This window comes from Ananas comosus, linkage group 13, assembly GCF_001540865.1.
Source record: "Ananas comosus cultivar F153 linkage group 13, ASM154086v1, whole genome shotgun sequence".
Lineage (NCBI taxonomy): Eukaryota > Viridiplantae > Streptophyta > Magnoliopsida > Poales > Bromeliaceae > Ananas > Ananas comosus.
In genome coordinates this window covers 10,876,641-10,900,950 of record NC_033633.1, presented here as the reverse complement: position 1 = coordinate 10,900,950, position 24,310 = coordinate 10,876,641, and the positions used below count along the sequence as shown (strand labels likewise).

At 39.4% G+C, this 24,310-nt stretch overlaps 4 protein-coding genes across 7 annotated transcripts; all 4 read right to left on the bottom strand.

Annotated features, from left to right (window-relative positions):
* Positions 209-6,589, bottom strand: LOC109719383. Of its 4 annotated transcripts, XM_020246015.1 has the most exons (4): positions 5,011-6,589; positions 3,897-4,071; positions 2,651-2,748; positions 209-896 (listed from the first exon to the last, which is right to left on the bottom strand). In XM_020246015.1, exons 2-4 carry the CDS (start codon positions 4,044-4,046, stop codon positions 359-361), a joined length of 786 nt encoding a protein of 261 aa, XP_020101604.1. In that variant the 5' UTR covers positions 4,047-4,071; positions 5,011-6,589; the 3' UTR covers positions 209-358. The 4 variants fall into 4 exon arrangements, with proteins under 4 accessions (XP_020101604.1, XP_020101608.1, XP_020101605.1 ...); XM_020246019.1 differs by lacking the exon at positions 3,897-4,071 and having other exon boundaries at positions 2,651-2,808; positions 5,011-6,082; XM_020246016.1 differs by lacking the exon at positions 3,897-4,071 and having other exon boundaries at positions 5,011-6,082.
* Positions 6,245-8,992, bottom strand: LOC109719380 (DEAD-box ATP-dependent RNA helicase 42-like; the record flags this gene model as incomplete). Its single annotated transcript, XM_020246011.1, is given in 1 exon segment — positions 6,245-8,992. A coding segment is annotated over 1 exon segment (2,403 nt), but the record flags the coding sequence as incomplete, so codon positions are not given.
* Positions 9,859-10,226, bottom strand: LOC109719385 (putative uncharacterized protein DDB_G0271982; the record flags this gene model as incomplete). The annotated part of the gene is made up of 1 exon (XM_020246022.1): positions 9,859-10,226. A coding segment is annotated over exon 1 (228 nt), but the record flags the coding sequence as incomplete, so codon positions are not given.
* Positions 20,748-22,099, bottom strand: LOC109719167 (serine/arginine repetitive matrix protein 1-like). Its single transcript, XM_020245711.1, has one exon. The coding sequence runs from the start codon at positions 22,055-22,057 to the stop codon at positions 20,834-20,836; it is 1,224 nt and encodes a 407-aa protein (XP_020101300.1). The 5' UTR covers positions 22,058-22,099; the 3' UTR covers positions 20,748-20,833.

Here is a 24,310-nt window from a genome sequence, read left to right as displayed (position 1 = left end):
CACAAAATGTTTGAAGATCTCCTCATGCTTATTACCCAACTAATAACAAAAATAACACAGTTCCTACTATGTACAAGATAATTAGAGATGCTCCATTGCCACAAATTCATGCTGCATCTCAATACATTGACAAAAGCGGTGGATACCGCTAAATGAAAACTTACTGATCTGACGAAGTTGAGCCGAGTAGCTTTTGCGCCGAGAATGCTAGCAACTAAGAATGCGGTTAGGAAACACCGAAAACAAGGCCATTTGAAACATTCTCGTGCTTCGCCAAAAGATGTTTCGAATGCGTCGTAGAACCTCGCCCCGCAGTAGAAACAATCATCCAGTTAGTGAAACATAATTTGAACAAGTCTTAGTCTTGGCTGAACTTGGATTCCAACGTGCCATCCGCCGACGAGCAATCCTCGATGTAATCCGCTTCGTGCTCCGGGCTGTGATAGCCGGCCTCGTCATCTTGAGACTTGACGCACTGGTCGGGCCGGTCGTCTCCCTCTTCGAAGCTATCTATGCTTTCTTGCCCCGAGCTGAACGGCAGTTCGTACGGCGGCGGGCAATGCGGCTGCGTTCTCATCTGCACCGACCTCAGAAGCGCGGCCTTCCTGAGGTCCGCCACGTGGCACATGTCGTTCGGCGAGGAAGGGAAGCGGCCTTCCGAGTCGCCTCTGCGGGGGTGCGAGCAGACGACGGAGGAGAGGTTGCAGCTCGGAAGAGGGAATGTGTTGGTCGGAGAGGGAGCCGAATAGGGTTTTGGGTATCGATAAGGAGAGACCGGACTGGAAGGGCTGCTTGCTGGATCGGTTTGGGTAGTACTCGGATTCAACGGAGTGTCGCAGTATCGACAGTCGTCGGAATCTTCCGACATCGGAGAGTATTGGAAGGCAATTTCGTCCCTGAAAACAACACGAAAGGTACACAATTGACGCAACTCCGATAAAGCCAAAACTATGTTAGGTGATCTACATTTGATCTAAAGATAGAAGTTTTGCATGATTGAGCTTCTGCAATAATTTGTTGGCCTTAAACTACTAACCAAAATACTTTAGCTCAGTTATTAGTCACACGAATACCCAGCCTTATATACACATAGGGGTGGAAACGAGCCGAGCTCGAGCAAGCTTATGCCAGCTCAAATTCGGCTTGAAATTAATTTCGAGCCTAAATCTAGGCTCAAGCTCGGCTTGAAATTAATTCAGCCAGAGCTCAAGACGAGCCAATTTCAAGGTCGCGAGCTCCGAGCATCTAAACGAGCCGATTGAAATTCTCGACATTATATAATCTAAACGAGGCCGATTGAAATTCTCAACATTATATAATCAATTAGTTTAATTTTTATAACAATTACCTACAATTTGACGCAACATGTCCAATTTCAAGAATACACAGAAATAATTGCCAGAAATGTGAGCTGATGAAGCTGTCTTTACTGGGTGAGATCCTGAGGAGAACGAGGAAGAGAGACGGATAAGAGAGAGAAGAAGGGCAAAAAAATTTAAGGATTGGAAATTAAAGTATTATCCATGATTTTAGGCTTATGCAGACAGTGAAAGTCTGAAGAGAGAGTGTGTTATAAATCTTTAGAGTTGGCCTCAATTGCCGGTTGTACTTGTTGGTTATTTTATGGGCCAACAATATATGCCCAAATTAAATTAAAGCCTACATAATTAAAAGTACATTATATATATATAATATATATATATATATATATAATATATATATATATATATATTCGAGCTTTTCGAGCTTTTCGAGCCTAATTCGAACGAGCCGAGTAATACTCAAGCTCGGCTTGAAATGAATTTCGAGCCTTTTATTTTGTTCAAGCTCGGCTCATTTAATTTCGAGTCGAGCTCGAGCGAGCCGAATATCGAGCCGAACGCGAGCCGGCTCGCTCGTTTGCCAGCCCTATATACACATGCACTGTATGGGTTCAACACCAGATATGGGACTATTCTTAGTTCCAGGGTGTTACAATACGAAAGCGCAGTTGCAAACTCGCATATGAAGCTAAATCGAGAAGGTAATTTAGCAAACTGAGAAAAGAACTCTCATTTGATAATTGATCCACACTAATGAGCATGATTACTTGTTATTAACTTAATAGATATATTGACTACTGGATGAAACCAACCCATCTCAAATACTGGACTCATTGATCTCAAAAAGTATTAGTTCATCATTCAAATCAAGTATTCTGAAAACTTCAACTGCATGATAGTTTGGAAGGTAGTATTTTCTGAACAAAGCGGCAGAAACTGTAATAGAGTTTGACGGAGTAATCCGATTGAAACAGAAACTGCAGTTTAGTGGCCAAAAATGACACCTTGCGATAGGTCCAGCAACCGATGGTATAATACGACCTAATCAAAACAGAGTTTCAAGCATCACAAATGTGTAGAAATGCCCTAAAATTTGGAGTGACCACGTCGCGTTTGCGCAGAAATTGCATGGCTAGTTCATCCTTCACTAACATTACATGATTACAAAATAGTCATTAATTACTAATACATTGCGCTTATTGGTTGTTGCAGCTGATGTTAAGGGCTAGTACATGATCACCAAAATGTTTCTTCAGTCTTAAGTATAAACTTTATGACAGAGAAAAGGAAAAGGAAAATGAAATATCCAAAATTTGAGAAGTACTCACCTGGGGTAAGATAGGCTGTCAGACCTAGCAGGTGATTCCATGAGGTTCTCAGAAAGGGTATCCCCAACAGACAGTCCATTCAAACTTGAAGCCATTATCTGTTAATATCAATCAATGGAATGGACCTCAATCATCATAATAAAGGAAACCGTCGGACCCTGTTTGGATGCATGAATATCTTATTCAGTATATACTTTCGATTTGCTCGAAAAATTTTATACATTTGGTAGATAAAGAGTGTGATCAAAATTTTAATATAGAATATATTATGTTTGGGCATTCAAGTTATTTTTCGAGAATAAGATAAATCATCTCGTAAATAAAATATGTTATCCTAACAAATTATAGATAGTCGGAGCTTTGAAGAAACAAAAATCAGATTCCTTAGTTACAATCGTGCTAGACGGGCCTCATACACGACTTATTCTGACATCTAAACAAGACCTTAAGAAGCATGTAGTATTTGGCGGATGAAAAGTGCGATCAAATGTCTCGAATGGATATTATATTCAGTCTTCGAGTTATTTTATTTGTTCTTCAGTACAAGATAAATCACCTGGCAGGTGAAATATATTATCCTACTAAATCAGACCGCTAGGTTTCAATCCTATACGAAAATCTTCGTACCAAATAAACTGTCGTCAGATAACTCAGATAACTTATTCCGACATCCAAATAGGATCTAAGTCTAGATCCTTGAGAAAATCAAAGAGGAAAATAAAAATGGCACAAAATTGAATTTTGGTAAAAATTGTATGGTGACCTCCTTAACTATGGTTTATTTTGAAATAGACCCCTCTAACTTCGATTTACATTTTTTAGTTTAGTTGTTCTATTCACTTTGAATTGAGTATCTCGTTAAAGTAGTAAGATTTAATGGCAATGATTAATTTAATAAAATCCTCACTACAATTGGTTGAGATCCTCAACTCAAAAAAAAAAAAATTAAAATGTTCATAGATTTTCACCTTATATATTTACACAATCTTATTATATATAAATAAAAGAAAAAACACGTAGAAAACCCTAAAATGCGAAGCAACATCTTCATAGATAATTCATTAATTTCGAAAAAAATAAAAAAAAATTAAGACAAATAAGAGAAAAAGAGAGGATTCACACTCCAAGGTGGGATCCAAAACTTTTCGATCGATCGATCTAAGTTTTTTTTTAAAAAGAAAAGGAACGGGGAAGGGATCTAGAGAGAAGAGGGGGAGGGGGGGGGGGGGGGGGACAGAGGACGCACCTCGCTGAGGTAACGCTTTTGGGAGTGGAGGTTGTCGAGGTACACGTCGTCCTCCGGATCCCTCCCCCTCTTCGAGCTCGGCGATGCCGCCGCCGCCGCCGATGAAGACGACGACTCTCCGCCGCCACCTCCGCCGCCGCCGCCGCCCATGTCGTCTCTCTCTCTCTCTCTCTCTCTGAGAATGGAGTGGGAAATTGGAAAAAAGAAAAAGAAAACGAAAAAGAGTGGGGTGGAAATGTTCTGGGGACCCCCTCAACTATAGGGATTTTAAAAAAAGCACCTCACATAATTTCTCTTTTTTAAAAAAAAAAAGAATGTTGAAAAATCTGAACACGAATACATCTACTTTGTGGGAACGATTCAGTCCTATAAATACTACTGAACTGTATGGAATCATTCCAATCGTACAATTTTTAATTCAATGGTCAAAAAATCGAAAGCATTAAATTTTTTAGTAGCTCTACACTGTATATACACACACACTACGAAAAAGATAGTTGTGTGGGTGATTATATATTTTGAGTGTTCAATTTACGACTATCTCCACCTCCATCCTTACTATCGTCCGTCATGCTTACGACTATCTCGACCTTGAACATGATCTCGGCCAAGGTTTTAAGTGCCCGCCAGCATGTACCGTATCCACCGTGTCGTACCGTGCCAACAAGATATCAGCACGATACAGATTTCGTGCCGATGGCACAGCTCAAAACCCTCTATTCTTTAAATTAGTAAGTAATTTAATCAATAAAGTTCAAAAATGTGATAAAAAGACATAATAAATAGTTAGAATATTTTGTTGCTAAAGAAAATAAACATTTCATTGTATTATGTATCGGCACACAAGAATTTTTTTGACCGGCACGTATCGGCACGGCTCGGCACGCACTGTATTATACCGTGTCGGTAAATTTTCGGCACGATCCCGTACCGTGGCACTTAAATCCTTGATACCGACTCTTTCTTTTGGCGCATTTGATGCCCTGGGACTGAGCCGAGCACGTAAAAACACTAAGAAAAATCAATGTTGGTATGCACCAAAGCAATTCAAAGAAAATTTATGTATATCATAAAAAATAGAGAGAGAGAGAGAGAGAGAGAGAGATGATTCCACCATGTTTGTTGCTCTCTTGTAGACCACCACCAGGAAGGAGTTGGAAGGTCACATGTGCTTGTAATTGCAAGACCACCACAACAATTTGTCTCATGCCAAAAAAAAAAAACAGAGAGAGAGAATAAAATACAACATCAAAAGGTTGGAATGTTTAAAACCCAAGAACATAAAAACACACACACACACACACACAAAAAGACATGTTTCATAAATAAAATTCCACTTCCAAAATTCAGCAACTACTAAAGCAGAGCAAAAACAAAGCAGTTGAGGCATTGCAACAAGAAAGAATCAGTTCAACAGAGCACCAGGTTTTAATTGCATCAACAAAGTTACTACATTTGTAAGATCAGTTCAAGCCCAGAGAACTTAAAATGGTCATAACATGTTATAGCACCCAGCATCTGCAACATAGCAACAAGAACAACACCAGAATATGCTTTTCTTGCTACTTCCTAACATGCCAGTTTTGATATTAGAATGAAGTGATGTAAAAACAATACAAACCATCTCAAACTGTTTTCAAGCTCAATCATATCTTACTGCCATGTTCTAGTAAATTGTCGACGCATCAACATCGACATTTCAACAATCTCACATGAGAACATTCGGCTTCATAAACCATCCTATACAAGTTCATTTATGTTAAAGATATGTAACAATCGCATCACATGCTACGACATCTCCGTTTTGTCTATGTATATTTTTATCCCGATTCTACGCGCAATGTTCTCATCAATCAAAAGTAAAGAGAACTCTCTCCATCTAGATTTCTCAATTTACTAAAATTGTATACCACATAAAAGTTTAGACCAGCTCAGAGATTGTAGTCTTCATACAACTCTCTATCATAAATTCACTAATTAGAACAATAACACTCGAAAATAACACGCAATCTTCAAAAGTTCATGTACCTAAAGCACTTTTCAACTCCACTAAAACCACTTATTTTGTAACATCTCTCCACCTTGTACCCACATTTCAGTTCCGGCATATCTTAACTATCATTGCTCCGCTCTCTTCATTGGTCTACTAACTAAAGAGGATTAAAAGAAGGTAGCAGTTCGGTACATCAATTTGTCCTCGAGCTACGGCTTCACATGGCACAATAGTAAATAGTTGTAGTAATTTTAAGCTTTTCAACCCACAGAACAAGAAAAAACGGCACGAGGACATACGTCACTGAAAAAAAATAAATAAACAATGCAGAGTTTAATAGAACTATCGATGCTTATTGATACAAATTCAAAAATTGATTCTCAAATTGATACAACCAACTCAAGCAGAACATCCATAGAGTCTTGAGCGCTTTAAATCGAACTAATAAGATATCGTTCACTTGGAAAACATCGAAATCCATAAAAGGAATCTCAAATGCATTGCTGAATTGAGAGCAGTTTTCAAAGATTTTTTTCTTTTCTTTTCCTTTTTCCCCCTCTTTCAAGATAGATTAACAAAAATGAATTGGCGGGCACCATATACAATATAAAAAGTGCCAAAAGCAGCATTCTACCTATATCTATAACTGAGCGCACGTTTTAATGTAGCATTCTTGTATTGTAAAGAGCGATGACGACCCTCAAAGAACAGAGTACTTGCCTGGTTGGGCGGAACCAGGGAGATTCAACGCTTGATTAGTATAGTCTTCAAGCACCCGTTTCACTTCGGCCTTCGCTTTCTTCACAGATGACTCGGTCGGCCCCTCGATAAACAAATAAAGCTTCCGTTCTCCTGGACCCGGAATCTTACCAGGAGGATAGAACTGTCCTCTTGTGGTAATAGCCGCTCCCGTCCACTCTGAAATTGGACCCAGAGTCTCCTTATGGGTAACTTTCCATCTCGCATTTTGCGGAAAGTCGTTAATTTCTAATTCCGCTTCGTAGTGTTCAGGCATTGCGTCGGCCTGTATTTTCGCCAGATTGTGCTGCAGATTCATTGCCGCAGCCAAAGCGGCGGCCCTCGCAGCAGCTTCGCTAGGCGTAGCTGCCACCCCGCCTATCTGCAGACCAGCCATACCAGGTAGGGTCACAGATGGTAGACCAGCTATACCGGGCAGGCTCACAGTTGGTAGACCAGCAGCGGTAGAAAGCAACTGAGCTGCAGTAACAGGAAGAGGGGCCGTAGGATTCATCGAGACCTTCGAAGCAGCAGCTAGTGCGGCGGCTTGCGCAGCAAGAGCAGCAGCTTGCGAAAGATCGCCTCCAGCTTTCCGAATACCATCGTCTTCAGAATCTGAGTCAGACTTATCTTCTTCAAATCCATATTCCCTCGCCTGAGCTTTCTTCGCAGCTCTCCTTGCTTCATCTTCCTCTTCATTAAACTTAAAACCACTGCCGCCATAGCCAGTTCCATGTGCTTGCTCCGTCCCTTGGTTTACCTTCGCCATAAAGCCATCGGCCAAAGCCTTTAAATCCGCAGGCACGGCCTGTTCAGATAGTTCCAGGGCTTTTACAAGGTCCGGTGCGTATCTCGCATCCTCTTCAGATATGAACGTCACCGCTAAACCCTTCCGTCCGGCACGGCCCGTCCGCCCCACACGGTGAACATAATCTTCATAATGGTTAGGGACATCAAAGTTTACAACTAGCTCAAGCTCCTTCACATCTAAACCCCTAGCGGCTACACTAGTGGCTATTAACAAGTTGCATACGTTGCTCTTGAAGTCGGAAATGGTCGATTCTCTATCGGTCTGATCTTTTGCGCCGTGCAACGAGAGGCACGGGTAGCCATGCTTGAGCAACTCCTTGAACAAAGAGTCGCATTTCTCTTGCGAGTGAACAAAAACGAGAATCTTTCCCTTCTCGTACCATTCTCCCAACAATTCTAACAACCGTAAGAATCGCTCACTCTCTGGCCGGACCTCCACTAACTGCGCGATATCTTTGTTCACAACACTCCTTCCGCCAACTTGAATTTCGATCGGCCTGTTCAGCACTTTCCGTGCCAAGATCTCAACTTGCCGAGGGAATGTAGCGGAGAATAGAACGGTCTGTCGGTCCGGCCGGGTATTTTGAACTATTCTAGTGATTTGCGGCTCGAAACCCATATCGAACATCCGATCGGCCTCGTCCATGACAAGATAAGTAACTCTCCTAAGGTTTGTTATTTTACCGCCGCTCGTACAAAGTATATCAATCATTCTGCCAGGAGTGCAGACAACAATCTCTGTACCCCTTTTCAATTCACTAATCTGTTGGGCAACACCTGAGCCTCCATAAACCGGCACACAGTTTACGCCCAAAACCTTGGTAAATTTCTTTATATCACTATGAATTTGTTGGACGAGCTCCCTCGTAGGCGCCATTATAAGCCCGATAGGCCCGTCGCCGGGCACAACGGGGGGCTGGTCCTTAATATGTCTCAGCATCGGTAAAACAAAAGCTAGGGTCTTACCTGATCCGGTTTTCGCTATTCCTATGCAATCTCGGCCGCTCATGATTATCGGGAATGCCTGAGCTTGGATGGGCATCGGCTTCTCGAAATTAAGCTTCTTGATAGTATCCAGTATTTTGCTCGCCAAGCCAGTTTGGTTCCACGTCTTTATCGGCTTCGGCACATCTTTTCCGTGTATTTTCAATTCAAGTTGCTTCCGATACGCCGCCACCTCTTCGGGCTTCATGTTCGCGATCTCTTTCACTTCGATATAGAAGTTCTTCCTGAACGGCGGGTACTGAATCTTGGAGTGATCGATGATCGACAGCTTCTCGGCCTTCGTCTTCCTCACCCTCTTCATGAACTCATCATCGTCCTCATCTTCCGGCGGCGCTTCGTCATTCTCAAGATCCTCGTAGTCCGAGTCAGAATCCTCGCCTGGGATTATCCTCCCCATTGCTTGCTTCCCGGCTTTCCTCGCTTGATCGCCATTACTAGAAGCTTCTTCCTTCGATTTCATGAACGCATCTAACGGGTCGATATCCTCCTCGTCATCGTTACCACCTCCACCTCCGTTCATCGTGGCTTCGCCGTTCACAGGATCGACCTCNCCAACGAAATTGAGAATCGCCAACTCAAATCACCCAAAAAAACCCAATTTTTCCACATCCTCTTCAACCATTTCTACGTTACGACCTCAATTTGTTCCCCTCATTTTCTCAAATAAACAAGAGTTGAAAAAGTAAACGCAACTGAAACGGTGGAAACACCAACATGTTTTCTACTCAAATCACACATAAAAACCAAATCTTTCCCCCACCTCTTCACCTCCCCCTACACAAAAACATCTAAAAAACTCACCTTTTTGTTCTCAAAAGCACAAAAAAGGAAAGAAAAATTGAACTTTAATGAGATGAAAACAGAGGAAGCAGAGGCCATACTCAAAGGGATGGTTTTCGCGGGGCGGTGGACGTGTAGTATAACGATCTTCTTCTCGCGGGGTACGTTTTGGAGCACCCATAAGAGATTCGCCTTCCACTCCTTCACGTCCTTCCCCGCCGCCACGTACACCTTCTCCCTCTCCGTCGGCGGCGCCGCGGCCGCCGCGGAGGGCTCTTCGCTGTGGAGGGTGGTCTCGGCATCGTCGAGGCCGCTGCTGCCGCTGCCGCTGCTCATGTCGGAGGGTCGGGTGCTCGTGCTCCGCGTCGACGCCGTCGTCGTGCTCCGATCCATCGACAGCGGCGGCGGCGATAGCACCGTTATGGTGCGGAAAAAGTTCATGGGAGCTCCCTCCTCCCTCTCCCTCTCCCTCTCCCTCTCCTTCTCCTTCTCTCTATCCCTATCTCTATCTTTCTCCTTCGCCCTATCCCTATCCCTCTCCTTCTCCTTCTCCCTCTCCCTCTCCCTCTCCTTCTCCCTCTCCCTCTCCCTCTCCTTCTCCTTCTCCTTCTCCCTCTCCCTCTCTCTATCCTTCTCCTTCTCTTTCTCCTTCACCCTCTCCCTCTCCTTCTCCTTCTCCTTCTCCTTCTCCTTCTCCTTCTCCCTGTGGCGGTTCTTATGGTGGTGGTGGTGATGGTGGTGCTTGTCGCCGGAGCTCCGCTCACCCTCCGATCGCCGGATCTCCCCGTCGCGCTCCTCCCTCCGCTTCTCCCTCTCCCGATCGCTCCTCCGCGGCTCCTCCTTCCTCTTCGCGTCCTCCTCCATGGCGTCGCCCTTCCCCGCGGATCGGCGAGCGAGCGAAAAACGAAAACCCTAGAAAATGGAACGGGAGCGAGGAAGAAGAAGACGACGACGACGACGAAGAGGGTTTCTTTTTTTTGTTAAATATAAAAATAAAATTTTAAAAAAAAAACCAAAAAGAGCCCTAGAGTTAACGAACTCGAGCTCGAACCGACCCGGGACTAGAAATGGGCCGGACCCGGTTCAAGTTGGGCCACAAAAACACCCAAGCCCACTTAGCACCCGCTTGGCATCAAGGCCCATCTAAATAGAGTTAGGGCGAAAGCTAGGGATGTCAACCGGGTCGGATTCGGGACGGATTTTCAAAAACTCGAACCCAAACCCGACTCCAAACCCGAAACTCGAACCCGAACCCGAAAATCCGAACCCGAAACAATTATTTCACTTTTCAATATTTCAAAATATATTATATTAAATTTAAATTTTTAAAATATAAATTCAAATATAATATCAAATTTTTATATACATATTATATATAATGTAAAATAAATTCGGATTCGGATCGAGTTCGGGTCGGATTCAGGTTCAGGTTGGGTATAGTCAAAATCCATATATGTATTCATATCCATAGGGTTTTGTTTTTGATATCCATATCTGAAACCATATCCATTTAGTATCGGATAAATTCGCTCCGTTTGGATTCGGGTTCGAATAAAATTTCGGATATCTGTACCCATTGACATCCCCAGTGAAAGCATATAACATATACTTATGGGTTTTTCACTGGGAGCATAGAAAATATATCGTAACATCACAACGCATTGCGATATGCGAAACGGAATATTACGTACGAAAACATAATAGAATATTTTTTTCACCTCGCTTTCTCACCACGTATATAACGCAATCTTTTCGCAATTCCAAACAAAGTCTTAGGAGTTAGGATAAGTTCTACAGAACCATATATTAGGAGCATCAATGGGTACGGATATCCAAGATTTTATCTGGCTCTGAATCCACATTCCACAACAAACTGACCCGAATTGGAATTTTATATTACAATTCGAAATGAAGATTAGCTTAACTGGGGCGGTGATCATGGCATCTAAGTGAACCAAATGCTGAACTAAATACTGACAATGAAAATAATACTTAGCAGAGTTAGCTGAGGGCTTGATGGTTAGTATCTAAGGTCCTAAATTCGAAACACAGTTGTTTTTATATTTCTAGTTGAGTTCATTTTTAAAACTTCTCACTCAAAAAATAAAAAATTTTTTGATTCTGACTTAGTTCGACAAACTGAATAAAATAACCTAACGAGTCATTTCGGTTTTGACGCCAGCCTATTCCGATTTGGCTTTCAATTTTAGTCATGATTTCGATCCAAACATGTCCTAACATTAAAGGCTGAGTGGCAGTGACACGATCTATTTTTGATAAAAGCCTATAGAATTTATCTAAATTAGTGAAAACCCCGTGCTTCGCTACGGATAAATAGTTTGATAAACATATAATAGTGTCATCAAAATACAACGTTAAGCGTAACTCAGTATAAATAATTTGATAAATATATAGTAGTGTAATCAAAATACGACATTAAGCATAACTCATATGAAAATACAATAAAGCAACAGTACAATAAACACAATCAATATATATATATATATATATATATATATATATATATATATAAAAGATGCATATTATATCAAAACGATATTATTATTATTTTTTTAAACAACAAAATGTCAAGATAAAAGACAAAAGATTATNTCCTGAAACTTGACGAGTGCTTATGTAATTAAATTACACACATAAACATTATCAATAGAGAGTTTAGTTGCACTGTAAAAATCTCAGTCCTTACGTTGACAGTGGTGGAGGCTCGGGCGACCAGCGGCAAACACGGAGGCTTGGGTTGTTGACGATGGACACAGCTGCGGCGGCGGGTTGAGCGGCTCGTGCGGCGGTCGGCTTGGGCTTAGCGGCCCGAGTGGAAACGGCGGGGGATGCGGCAGCGGTGGTGGCTGACAGCGGCTTAGGTGGCGACGACAGGGTATGTGGCAGCAGCAGCGGTGGACATGGTGGACGCGGCGGCGGCGACGACGGACGTGGGTTATGCGGCGGTGGTGACGGCAGACGTGGGGGATGCGGCGGCGGCGGCGGCTCGCCTCTATTAACTATATACATGTGTGTGTATATATATATATGCAGATAACATATATATATATATATGAAGGCTACATTAGCTGTAACTATATAATATTACAAAAATAGTTTTTTTTTAAAATTTTTTTTTTATATATATAAAATATTGTGTGTACTCAATAGTCTTTTTTTTTTATTATTATTATTATTATTATTATTATTATTTAATGGTAATAAGTCTCATCATTCTTTTTTTGCTTAACACAAAACATTATTAAAACAAAAGTCATGGGTACATTTTGAAGTAAGCAAAGGAAACAAAGTAATCCACCCATTTTTCTTGATTTTTTTCTTTCTTTCTCCCGAGGCAAGAAGGGTTCTTATTTTTTATTCTTTCTTACTCCCTAGGCAAGAAGGGTCGAGTTTCATTCAAAAACCTCTCGGAAATTTGCTGGTGAGATGGCATAAATTTTGTAGAGAGAGAAAGAGAGAAATAAAGAGAGAGGAAGAGAGAGAAAGAGAGAAAGAAAGAGAGAGAAAGAGGGAAAAAGAGAGAGAGTAAGAGAGAGAGGGGGATCAGTTCAGGATAGGGATGCAAACGGGGCGGATCCGAAGGCGGGAGAGTTCCCCCACCTCCCGCTCCATTTCTTATCGGGGCGGGGCGGATTCGGGGCGGGTTACTTTTCATTTTATTTTTGGCTCTCACTTACCGCTCCATTCGGGGCGGATCGGGGCAGGAGCCTGATTTTTGACGGATCGGGACGGATTGAGGGAAGAAAAGAATTTCCCACCTCCTGCTCCATTTACTTGGCGGATTGGAGCGGATTCGGAGCGGATTATATTTTTTTATATTTTTTGTTCCCACTTACCACCCCATTCAGGGCGGATCGGGGCGGAGCTCCACCAACCCGGATCTATTTGCATCCCTAGTTCAGGAGAGGGGGCGATCGGTTTGGGGAGAGAGAGAGGGTTGATCTCTTTGGTAGAGAGAGAGAAAGAGAGAGAGCGGTCAGTTTTTGGGAGAGAGAGAGGGGTGGGATCAGCTTCCAACCGCCACATGGAATAGGGTCATCCTCTAACCGCCACGTGTATTGACTGTTCTGTCAATTTAAATAGTTAAAGATTTTAGCATGTTTTAAAAGTTCAATTTTAACACTCAACCTTTCAATCTATCTACTACAAGCCATTGGATGGCTCTTCTGGTAAAAATTTTAGACTTACTACTTATTTTAGTGGAAATAGTTTTGTAAATTATAATAAAGCTGCTAATTAGATCTGTAAAAATAAACGAGGTATTCAAAATTTAAAATTTTAGAGTCACTAAATAGCTCAAATCAAATGCATTAAAAAGTTATATAGGTAGCAAAATTAAAAATTTAGAGGTTGGATTGTTGGATCATAATGGACCATAGTTGAGACATGTTCCACGTATTTTTACCTATATTTTTTTAAAAAAGATAGGGATGTCAATGAATATGAATACTCGAAGTTTTATTTGAGCCCGACTCCAAAAGGGATGGGTTTCACAATGCTAAATAGATATGATTTTGAATACGGATATAGATTTGAATTTCGAATTTCTGATCGGGTGCAAGTTTGCGTATGAAGTTTCAAAATCAATCGAGTTCGGACTTCGGGTTCAATTTTTAGGTTCCGATTGGAGTTCCGAAAAATTCACTCCGAATCTGATCCGTTGACGCCCCTCATCCAAGGACCCTGTATAAAACTATTATCCAGGATCCCCATACAAGTGGGATACTAATGATTTGACTAGTGACACTGTGGCAATGATTTGGCCAACCTACTAATGCATTCTTACACTATTCCAACAATTAACGTGCATTTTTTTAATTCTAAGGACTTTTACTTATTTATTTTTTATTACTATTCAAAATTCTTAATTTTATTTTGAAATTATCAAAATATTCATCTACCTCAATTTTTCATTAGTAAAACTTAAGAATTTGAAAATATTTGAATTTTTTTTAAAAAATCACTGAAGGCATTTTGGTCGATCAGAAATATATTAAATATTTTTGAAGTTTTTAAGAATATATTAGATCACTAAGCAAAAGCCCTTATTTATTATAGGGCGTATATATATATATATTTATTTTATAACTCATCATTCAAAATTTAAATACTTTTACTGGTTTTTGAGTATTAAAAAGAAATTGGTAACATTAGTGAGTAAATATGAGCCCTTGAGAGGTTGGAATGTAAAATTTATACCCTGTATATAGGTGCATAGGTAAAGCTGCTTCATTTAGTTTGGTGTTACAATCTAAAACTTGTACATTCTACAATATTGAGAGAGAAAGAGAGAGAATATAGAACTTCTACGATGATAAAGTGTCTGAATCGATGATGATCGGTACTGTTAAGTTTGATATTAAGACACATCGTTGAATTTAATTTATGCTACTTACGATCTCCTTGATATCAAGACTCTTTTAATGTTATTAGATAGAATGGAGTTGGGCGAAAGCATGCAGAGATATATAACACTCCACTAATCCCACATCAGATGAAAATAGAGTATACATTAGAACAAAAGAAATCTAGTATTAATAGCTGGGCTTATATATTTTGAGCTAGTGATTTAAATCTAATCAGTTGTTAGTGGTAACAGACTAGGTCGTCAGTTAGGAGTGTGAGATGGACTTTACATCGTCTGGTAATCGTAAACTACAGAGAATCTTAATTTGAGATTTTTCTACATTATTTTTGAGGTGTTTAAGTAATCTCAAATTTTACCTTACATTAACCTTTAAAAATTGCTAATTCTAAAACCACTTGAATACTAAAAAAATAATGTGGCAATATTATGAAATTCGGTTTCTATAAAGTTTATCAAAACCTTTAGCATTAATTATATGTAATCTATGCATAAAATTTCTGTCATGTGACTCTGATGTGCTGAAGATGTTTAATAAAACCTGACAAAAAATTCAGATTAAATTAAATAATTGCAACAATTGATTCTCCACTTATTCAAATTTAACTTTTAAAACTTTTATAGTTAATTTTTGTGTAGGCCATCCCAATTCCCAATAATTAATGGACCCAATTTCAACTTTAACTTTACCCCTTTGAAGTTCTTAGTTAGACTCCTTTTAGAGCTTTTTCTGAAAAAATAATGATAAAGATAAAACCCCATCTTCTTAATCAAAAGGAGAAAGGATCTATATTTAATAAATAAATAAATAAATAAGCATATATATATATATAGATTTGATTTGCTTTTAGCCATGCTATGTTGTTTCCTATGACAAAGTGTTCAAAGATACCATTGCATCATTGGCATAGCCTTTAGATGGTTAATGAGGGCCATGTGCTTGGTTTTAAAGCATGTTTTGAGCACAATAAATACTAGTATTTATTAATATATCATGTGGTCCAAGGATGATATATAATACAAAATTACACTGAAATGCTTTTAATAGCACCAAATTATTTGTACTACTAAATTTTCGGCCCTCAGATGAAGACATATGCGGTTAAGATAATAATGATTCTCTAGAGTTGAATGGATGTGTAGTTGAATAGTATGATGTAACAGATAAAAATGATCAAAAAGATAAATATAACGGTAAAAAATTTGATAGCACCAAACGCTTAGTGCTTTTAGAAGCACCCCAACCAGACTCTATAATAATTCCTGGATATATAATACTCTATTAGAGTTCGGAATGAAAACAGTCGAATACGGTCAGATTTTTGACAAAACTATATCCACATTCATATTTTTCTTGGGATGTAAACTTGGATTCGGATATATATATCCGATACTAAATCTTTATTACCATATCCACTAAAAACGAATTCGAATTCAGATATAAATTGAATTTGCATTCGGATATTGTTCGAATAATAATATATACTAATATGGATATAAAAATATGAACTAAAATTAGCGCGAATAAAATACACAATGCAATTAAGATTCACATTCATGTTCAAACATCACATATCAATATTTTATTCAACAAATTAAAAAATATAAATGCAATTTTAACATAAAAATCATAATAAAATAAATAAAGAATACAATAGAAAACCACTTTACTCCTCTATAATATATATTAACATCCCTCTTATCTTCTAGGGGTGAAAACGGTTGAATACGATCGGATCTTTTAAGAAACTATATTCGCATCTTTGAATACAAATTCAGATATGAATATATATTGAATGCTAAATTTTAACATCCCTATTCACATCCTGTAGAATCTAGTGTCGAATTCAATCGAAGCTTATCCTAACACTTTCACCTCTAATTACAGTTGCTTATCACATCTATGTTTAGCTATATCACACTTTTGGTCCTTAAACTATGGGGCATAAGATACTTTGGTTCGTAAACTTTAAATTGTTTTACTTTTTTCTCGAAACATTTTAATCTATTATAATCAAGTCTCATAATCCAATTTAACTGACTAAATATTCATGTATTGGTAATGTGAAAATAATATAACAGTATTGTGAATGATAATGCAACAATAATTAAAATATCACATTACTTTCACATTGGCGTTAACAAAAAATTATAACAAAAAGAAAATTTTTTTCATCAATCTATATAGCGTCAAAGAATTATTTTTAAATTTTTTTTTCTTTTAGAATTAACACGAAGAAAAATTACAGCTTCCGAAAGATTCCTATAAAGTAATCAAAATTTTACATTATAATAACAACACATTAATAATATATAAAAACAGTGATAACAATACGTTAATAATATATAAAAATAGTGAGTAATGGTACACACCCTCTTATAAGCTCACCAATATTTTACTTATGTAGTAACAGGAAACAATTATTTGGGTAATAGTTATAATTCACGGGAACAAAATTATAGTTCATAAGTTTAGTAGCAAAGTAAATAGTACTAATAATAATAATAATAATAGTAATAATGTGTTTGCACACATATTGAAAAGAGTCTTAAGTGATTTATTTGCGCATGTCATAAATTTATCAACTAATGGATAATCTATATGTTAAATTATAAAAAATCTTTTTGTAAATACTCACGCTTTTTTTACTTTTTCTTCCTAATTTCCAAAAACCTACATTTTATTCCCCTCAATATTTCAAATTGTTGCATTTAGACCCCCTCCATCAGGATTTTATTATTATTTCGTTCATTTTTTATAATTTATACTGAAAATATTCTTAAAAATAACAAAAAATATTAAACATTATTTTTTAATAGAAGAAATAAGAATAATTTAGTTATTTCGTCATCTCCATTAACGACGTACTCCCTCTGAAAATATTCCTAAAATTTTAAAAAGGCAAAATGTAAATTTTTGAAAGTAAAAAAAAAAAGAAAAAAGAATATTTACAAAAAAAAAATTCTATAATTTAGCCTAATCTAATATAGTAACATTTCGCACAATTTGCACAATGCAACGCAAATTTCCTTTTTAATTTTCAAATTAAAAAGGAAATTTCACAATTGGACCTTTTTAATTTTCAAATTTCACGATTTTTATAATATCATTTGTCCCGTATTCTAATTGATCTCAAAATTACAAATTTTAAATGGCCAATATTATAAAGTAAATTTGAAATTATTTGATCATTGTACAAATAATTTTAAAAAATTAATAAATTTTATAAAAAAATAATTTAAATTATATTCAACGGTACTGATCATCTATGATAGACCGTCTAGTTTTACTTCTAAAAGTATTCTGTCAAATGTAGCACCAAATTCAACAAAGTGTAAGTGCTGCATTACCTTCCTGAATAAGGACAAAAGAATAAACTACTTACTGACATTGCCACCACAGTTATCTTTGTTTATGACAACTAATGTTAGCTAAAGTAAATTTAACTTTCTTTTTCATAATAATAGATTCAGAAGACTCATAAGTTGAATTGAGTGAGTTTAATAAACTGAATGAGGCTGCAGTTAAATTTACTGATAATAATAGACTTAATGTCCAGATAAATTAAGTCAGGCTGAAACCCGTCGGCAATGTGGTCTTTACTGATAATCGACTTAATGTCCAGATGAATTAAGTTAAGTCGGGCTGAAACCCGTCAGCAATGTGGTTGAACTCTTAAGTGCGATCAGCACATCCTTTCCTACTAACACGTGCTTTGAATAATTAGTTAGTGCTTATGATCCACAAGCTAATTCCTAATCCATTGTTTTACCGACCATAAATGCTCATTTTTATTGTTTAATTTACTATAACTTTACTTCAGATAAAAACTCAAACTTTCTAAAATATCGTAATTGACTTTGGCCGCAGCACCTCCAGCTAGAGATGTCAACGGGTCGGATTCGGGGCGGATTTTTAAAAACTCGAACCAGAACATGACTCCGAACCCGAACCCGAACCCGAACCCGAACCCGACAGATTTTAAAATCCATATCCAAATCCCAACCCGACCAAAAATCCGAAACCCGAACCCAAATCCAAACCCAAAAATTTGAAACCGAAACAATTATTCTTTTTTCAATATTTCAAAATATATTATATTAAATCTAAAATTTTAAAATACAAATTCAAATATAACATCAAATTTTTATATATATATTATATATAATACAAAATAAATTCGGGTTCGGGTTCGGGTCGGGTACAATCAAAATTCATATCCGAATTCATATCCGTCGGGTTTCAATTTTTGATATCCATATCCGAATCCATATTCATATCCATCGGATATATTCGTTTCATTCGGATTCGGATTCGAATAAAATTTCGAATATCCATACCCATTGACATCCCTACCTCCAACCCAAATCACTTATGAGAGAAACAAAAATATATTATAAGATATTAATTTGTTTCTCACGCGTTCGGCTTCGCATCATTCACTTTTTGTTAAACAAACAGCTTAATCGAGAAAACATTGATTTCACAACTATATAAAAAAACAAACAAACAAACAACAGCAAAATAAAATTAATTTTGATTTTCAACTCTAATAATAATCCATCAGATTCCGGATTAGCAACATAACGACAAATAACGTCCGTTAGTGACGCGCTAACGGACAAGAAGGGTTTTAACGGATAGGATCCGAATGCATTACCCGACAAATAAAAAAAAAAAAAAGCAAAATAATATAAAATATACGACGTGACGGTGTCATAAATCACGTGGCATGTATCCGTACCTTTTCCATTTCAAGGGAAGTGTATGAGAAAATCTATGCCCTCATCGAAAACCCCGAAGTTTCACCATTTTAGCCCCTGATCTTATTAATTTTTAAAAAAATTTTAAATACCACCGCTAATGTAATTTTGTACTTTTTTTTATTTTAATATTTTATAGTTTAAAATATATTAATTTAATATTTCATAATTTTACTTTATTTTTTTATTATATTGTTACTAAATTGATATGCTTTAAATCATAAAATACTAAAATAAAAAAAGTACAAAACCATAGGAGTGATATTTGAAGTTTATCTTTAATTTTATACTTTGGTTCGAAAATGTATGAATCTTATCTAAACTAAATTTTATCATTTTGAATCAGCTGGCGATATTTTAAAATTTAAATTTTACTGTTTAACTTTTAAATTTTGAATATATTACTTATTTTTTACAAATTTAATTAATATATTTTATACAATTCCGACAAATATAAATTTATTAAAATAAATAATTAGTTTAAATTAATATCAAATTTTCGTTAATCAACTCAAATCAAACAAAATAATTGGAATAGTAGAATATAAATTTGAAATATTTGATAGTTAATTTAAAATAATCTATAATTTACATAAGCTCTTGGTTATTAAATTCCTAACCTCTATATATTAGTATGTTTCGGCACATCTCTTGCATAAAATCTAACGAAACTTTCGAATAAAGAAAATTTATTTTTTTATTCTAACATGTAAAAATAAAAAATCAATAAAATTTGAAAGTAGAATCAACCGCTTCTTCAATTAGCATGATAATCTTAAAATGTAGAAGAGAATAAACAACTTTTCTCGTATTTTAAGATTATGTACAAATTAAATATGGGATCAAAACAATTCTATAACTAATAATTTCGATCGAGGGAAATGCCGAAATAAACTATTTAAATTTAAATTTGTGAAAGTCAATTCAAACAATCAAAAAAAAAAAAGAGAGTATATTTTCCAACTCCTAAACTATTTGAATCGCCTAAACAAATATATATATACACACACACACTAAATATAAAAAAATCCATGCGCGAGTGAATTAACACAAAACGACGATATTTTTCTTTTTTTCTTTTTTTTTTTTAAACTTGAACATTTACAAAACATTAGGAAATGTTTAGGGCTAATCCCATACCATTTTAGACAACAAATATTGTCCAATGATCATAAAAAAAACTAACTCTCTTTTTCCCCCGTAGAAGAAGAAGAAGAAGAAGAGAAACAAAATAATATACAAAACAAAAAAAAAAAAAAACGAATTGGTTTCAACTTTCAAGTAGTGTTCGTTTTTTTTTTTTTNTTAATCAATCTCCTAGTTGTGTATTAATAATCAAAAGTGCAAGTGCTAATAGTGAATGATATTTTTTCAATTAAAATTTTTTGTTTTTTTTTTTTTTTTTTTTTTTTTGAAATGGTTTGGAGAGTTAACGGAGGAGAAGAGGGACGGAGACTCACCTCACCTGGAGGAGGAGGAGACGTTGACGGCGTTAAGACCGCGGGCGAGGCCGTTAACGGCGCCGTAGCTCCGGGGGGCGAACCCTAGGCACCCGAGGAGGAGGCCCTGGCGATAGGGGAGGAACGTCCTCCGCCGCATCTCCTCCGCGTGGGCCCGATTCGCCGCGTACAGCCTCTCGTGCGGCGACGGCGACGGCGCCGACCCCCGCCGCCGCCTCCCTCCGCCGCCGCTCGCCGGAGACCTCGGCGGCGGAGGGCTAGGGTTGGGGTTTCTAGGCTTCGTCTTCGCCGGAGGAGGCGGGGGTTTAGGTTTGGATCGGTCCTTGGAGGAGGAGGGGGAGGGGGAGGGGGAGGTGGAGAAGGAGATGGAGCTCCAGAACCTCTCCTTGGATCCGCCGCTCCCCTCGCTTTTGCTCCGGTTGAGGAGCTCCTTGAGGAAGATCCACTTCTTCAATCGCCTGCTCGAGGAGGAGGAAGAGGAGGAGGAGGAGGAGGAGGAGGCGGATGAGGAGGAAGAGGACGATCGGGATGCGGCGGCGGGGGGAGCGGAGGGCGCGGGCGCGTCGATCGGCTTCGGATCGGGGTCTCCGGCGCTCCGATCGTCCCGATCGGGGCCTCCCCCGTCCTCGATCGCCCAATGGAGCGGCGCATTGCGGAGCGGGGAGTGCGACCGCGCCCTCCGACGGATCGACCGGCTCCGGAGCTTCAGATCCCGGCCCCGCCCCGCGATCTCCTCCTCGTCGTCGTCGTCGTCGTCTCCGGCGGGGTCGAGATCGGGGAGTGGGGGGAGCGCGTGGGGGCGGTGGAGGTGGGAGGCGAGGCGCATGGGGCGGATCTGGCCGTTGAGGAAGAGCTCGTCGGCGGCGGACATGGATCCGGCGGCGGCGGAGGCGGGGAACCGCGCGGAGAACTCGAAATCGGCGGCGAAGGTGGGGGAATCGGAGGGGGAGTCGAGGGGGAAGGAGGAGGCGAGGGCGAAGTGGACGGGGCTCGTGGGGGCGCTGTAGAATAACCCTACCGTGGAGCCCATGGCGGAGGAGGGTTCGTTGCCGGGGCTCGAGGGTGCGCTCACGAATGGGGTGGAGCAGGAGCTCTCGTCGTAGTCCTCCTCCTGCTCCTCCTCTTCATCCTCGTTGGGGGCCGCGTCGAGGAAGAAGGCCTCGTCTTCTAGGGCTCCTCCTTCCCCCCCGCCGCCGCCGCCATTGCTAGGGTTTTGGAGCTCCATCAATGAGAGAGAGAGAGAGAGAGAGAGAGAGAGTGAGAGTGATAATAGTGAGGGGGTGAGGAAATGTGTGGAGGGGGGAGGTTTTAAGCGAGGAGAGAGAGAGAGAGAGAGAGAGAGAGAGAGAGAGAGAGAGGCGTTTCCTACGAAGAAATTCGGTGGGCCCGGTTTACCGCGTCATCTTTGGTGGACCACAAAGGATAGGGGCGTTTTTTGCGAGGATTTATTTGGTGGGCCCGGTTCGCCACGACATCATTGGTACACGAAGAGAGAGAAAGAGAGAGAGAGGTGTTAAATGTGAGAAATTATTGGGTAGGCCCGGTTCGCCACGTCACTACGTTGGACCACGACAGCGAAACGTCTCATGCACGGAATTGTTTCGTAGACCATGTTTGCCACGTCATCATTGGAGGACCACCACCTCGGACCATGCTTCGTTGGTTTCTATGATTAGATGTTTGTGAAATTGCATGGAGGTACTTTAACTATAGGTGATTGTTATATTAGCCCCTGAAATTTTACGTACTTTATTTTAATTAACATTTTATTTATACTTTTATTATTATTTGAGACGTATGAATAAAGTAATTTGGTAGAGTTTTTTTTTTAAAAAAAAGAGCATTATATTTGTTCTACAGATGTTCTATAAGAAGCAGATTCATGAATTAGTAGCTAGTAATTATTAAATAAATTCAAAAAATTATGGATTAATCTTATCAATTTCTACAATAGTTGATTAAAATAAACTTAAATAAGAAAAATCTAGAAGTTAAAAAGCATAAAACCGTGTTACAAAATGCTCCCTAGCTGAGGGGTTTTAGAGAAATTGGTTCACAGATGACGTGGAGGACCCGGTCCATCATATAATATCTTCTCTAACGCCGGCTAATAAATATATTCGACCAAAAAAACACCCTCTTTATTTGCGTCGGCAGTCACCTTATTAAATATTTGATAAGGTGACAGCAATTGCTTCTGCAGTTGGATCTATTCCTGCAGTTCCAAGCTTCGGTAATTCGCGATTATAATTCGATTCAATCAGTCCCACGTTATTTTGAACATTACTTGATCTAATCTAACCTCACGCAATTCTCAACGTGAACCATTTAAGCATCTGGACACATTTCGTAGCATACAGGAATCAAACTCGTATGCGGAAGTCGAACCCGTGACCTCTGGTTCTGATACCGCTTATCGGATCGCTGGTGCTAACCATTAATCCCAAAAGATCGAGTTATTAGAAATACGCAACCAAATCACAGCGTCCACGGGTCTCGATTGTGACTTGATCCAACCAGCCTCGTACCAGTTTGAACATGACTCGGCTCAACTCAATCTCACGTCATTCCGAACATGACTCGGCCCAACCTGACCTTCCATCACAGGGTAAATGCTGGCCCATTTAAGCCAATAATTATAAATGCAATGCAGCTACAATTGCATATAGTCAAATAGTCCCTGAGATATATTTATTTCATCGAAACTGGATTTTGGATTTAAAATTATACAATATTGGAACAATTTATATAAGGCCTTTTTGCATAAAAAATCTACTTATTTTGGGCTTTTGCAAAATCGGGTCACCTTTTTCGTTTTTGCAGATTCGGTCCGCTTTTTCAGCAAACTGACCAAAATACCCTTATTACTTTTTCTCTTTCCTCTTTATCTCTCCTCTTCGTTTCTATCGTTCTTTTTTTTTTTCTCGCCGAAAAAAAAAAGGCGGACCGTCGCCTTCTTCTTCACCGTCGTCTCCCTCCTCACCATCCTTCTTCACCGTCGCCCCCCTCCTCACCCTCCTCTCCACCGCCCGCGACCCCCTCCTCCTCTCCTCCGCCGCCGCGGACCCCCAGCCCGATCCCGTCGCCGCGGTGGCAGCGGCCGCGGCGAACGGGGTTGGGCTGGATGCGGAGAAGAAGACAACGGCGAAGATGAAGAAGGGGAGGCCAAGCAACAGAGCGCAGGAGGGGGAGGCGGAAGCGCAACCGGCGCCGGCACCAGCGCCGCGCGTGTTCTTCTCCGTCGACGCTGCCCCTCCTCCCGCCGCCGCGCAGAAGCCGCCGACCAGCGCCTCTGCTTCTCCCACGACGACGTCGAGACGCCGCGTCCGCCGCGGACCCCCAGCCCGATCCCGTCGCCGCAGCGGCAGCGGCCGCGGCGAACGGGGTCGGACTGTTTTTTATTTTAAACTGCACATCTTTAACAGATATTTATACTGCTTCTCCTCTTGTTGCACTGTTTCTCCTCTTGTTGCACTGT

Excerpts from the sequence above, each read along its gene's own strand:
- LOC109719383 (XM_020246015.1), bottom strand. The coding sequence starts at position 4,046 with ATGGGCGGCGGCGGCGGCGGAGGTGGCGGCGGAGAGTCGTCGTCTTCA. Across the intron at positions 2,749-3,896 it reads AAAAGCGTTACCTCAGCGAG|ATAATGGCTTCAAGTTTGAA; the intron begins GTGCGTCCTCTG and ends TGATATTAACAG. Across the intron at positions 897-2,650 it reads GACAGCCTATCTTACCCCAG|GGACGAAATTGCCTTCCAAT; the intron begins GTGAGTACTTCT and ends TGTTGTTTTCAG.
- LOC109719167 (XM_020245711.1), bottom strand. The coding sequence starts at position 22,057 with ATGGAGCTCCAAAACCCTAGCAATGGCGGCGGCGGCGGGGGGGAAGGA.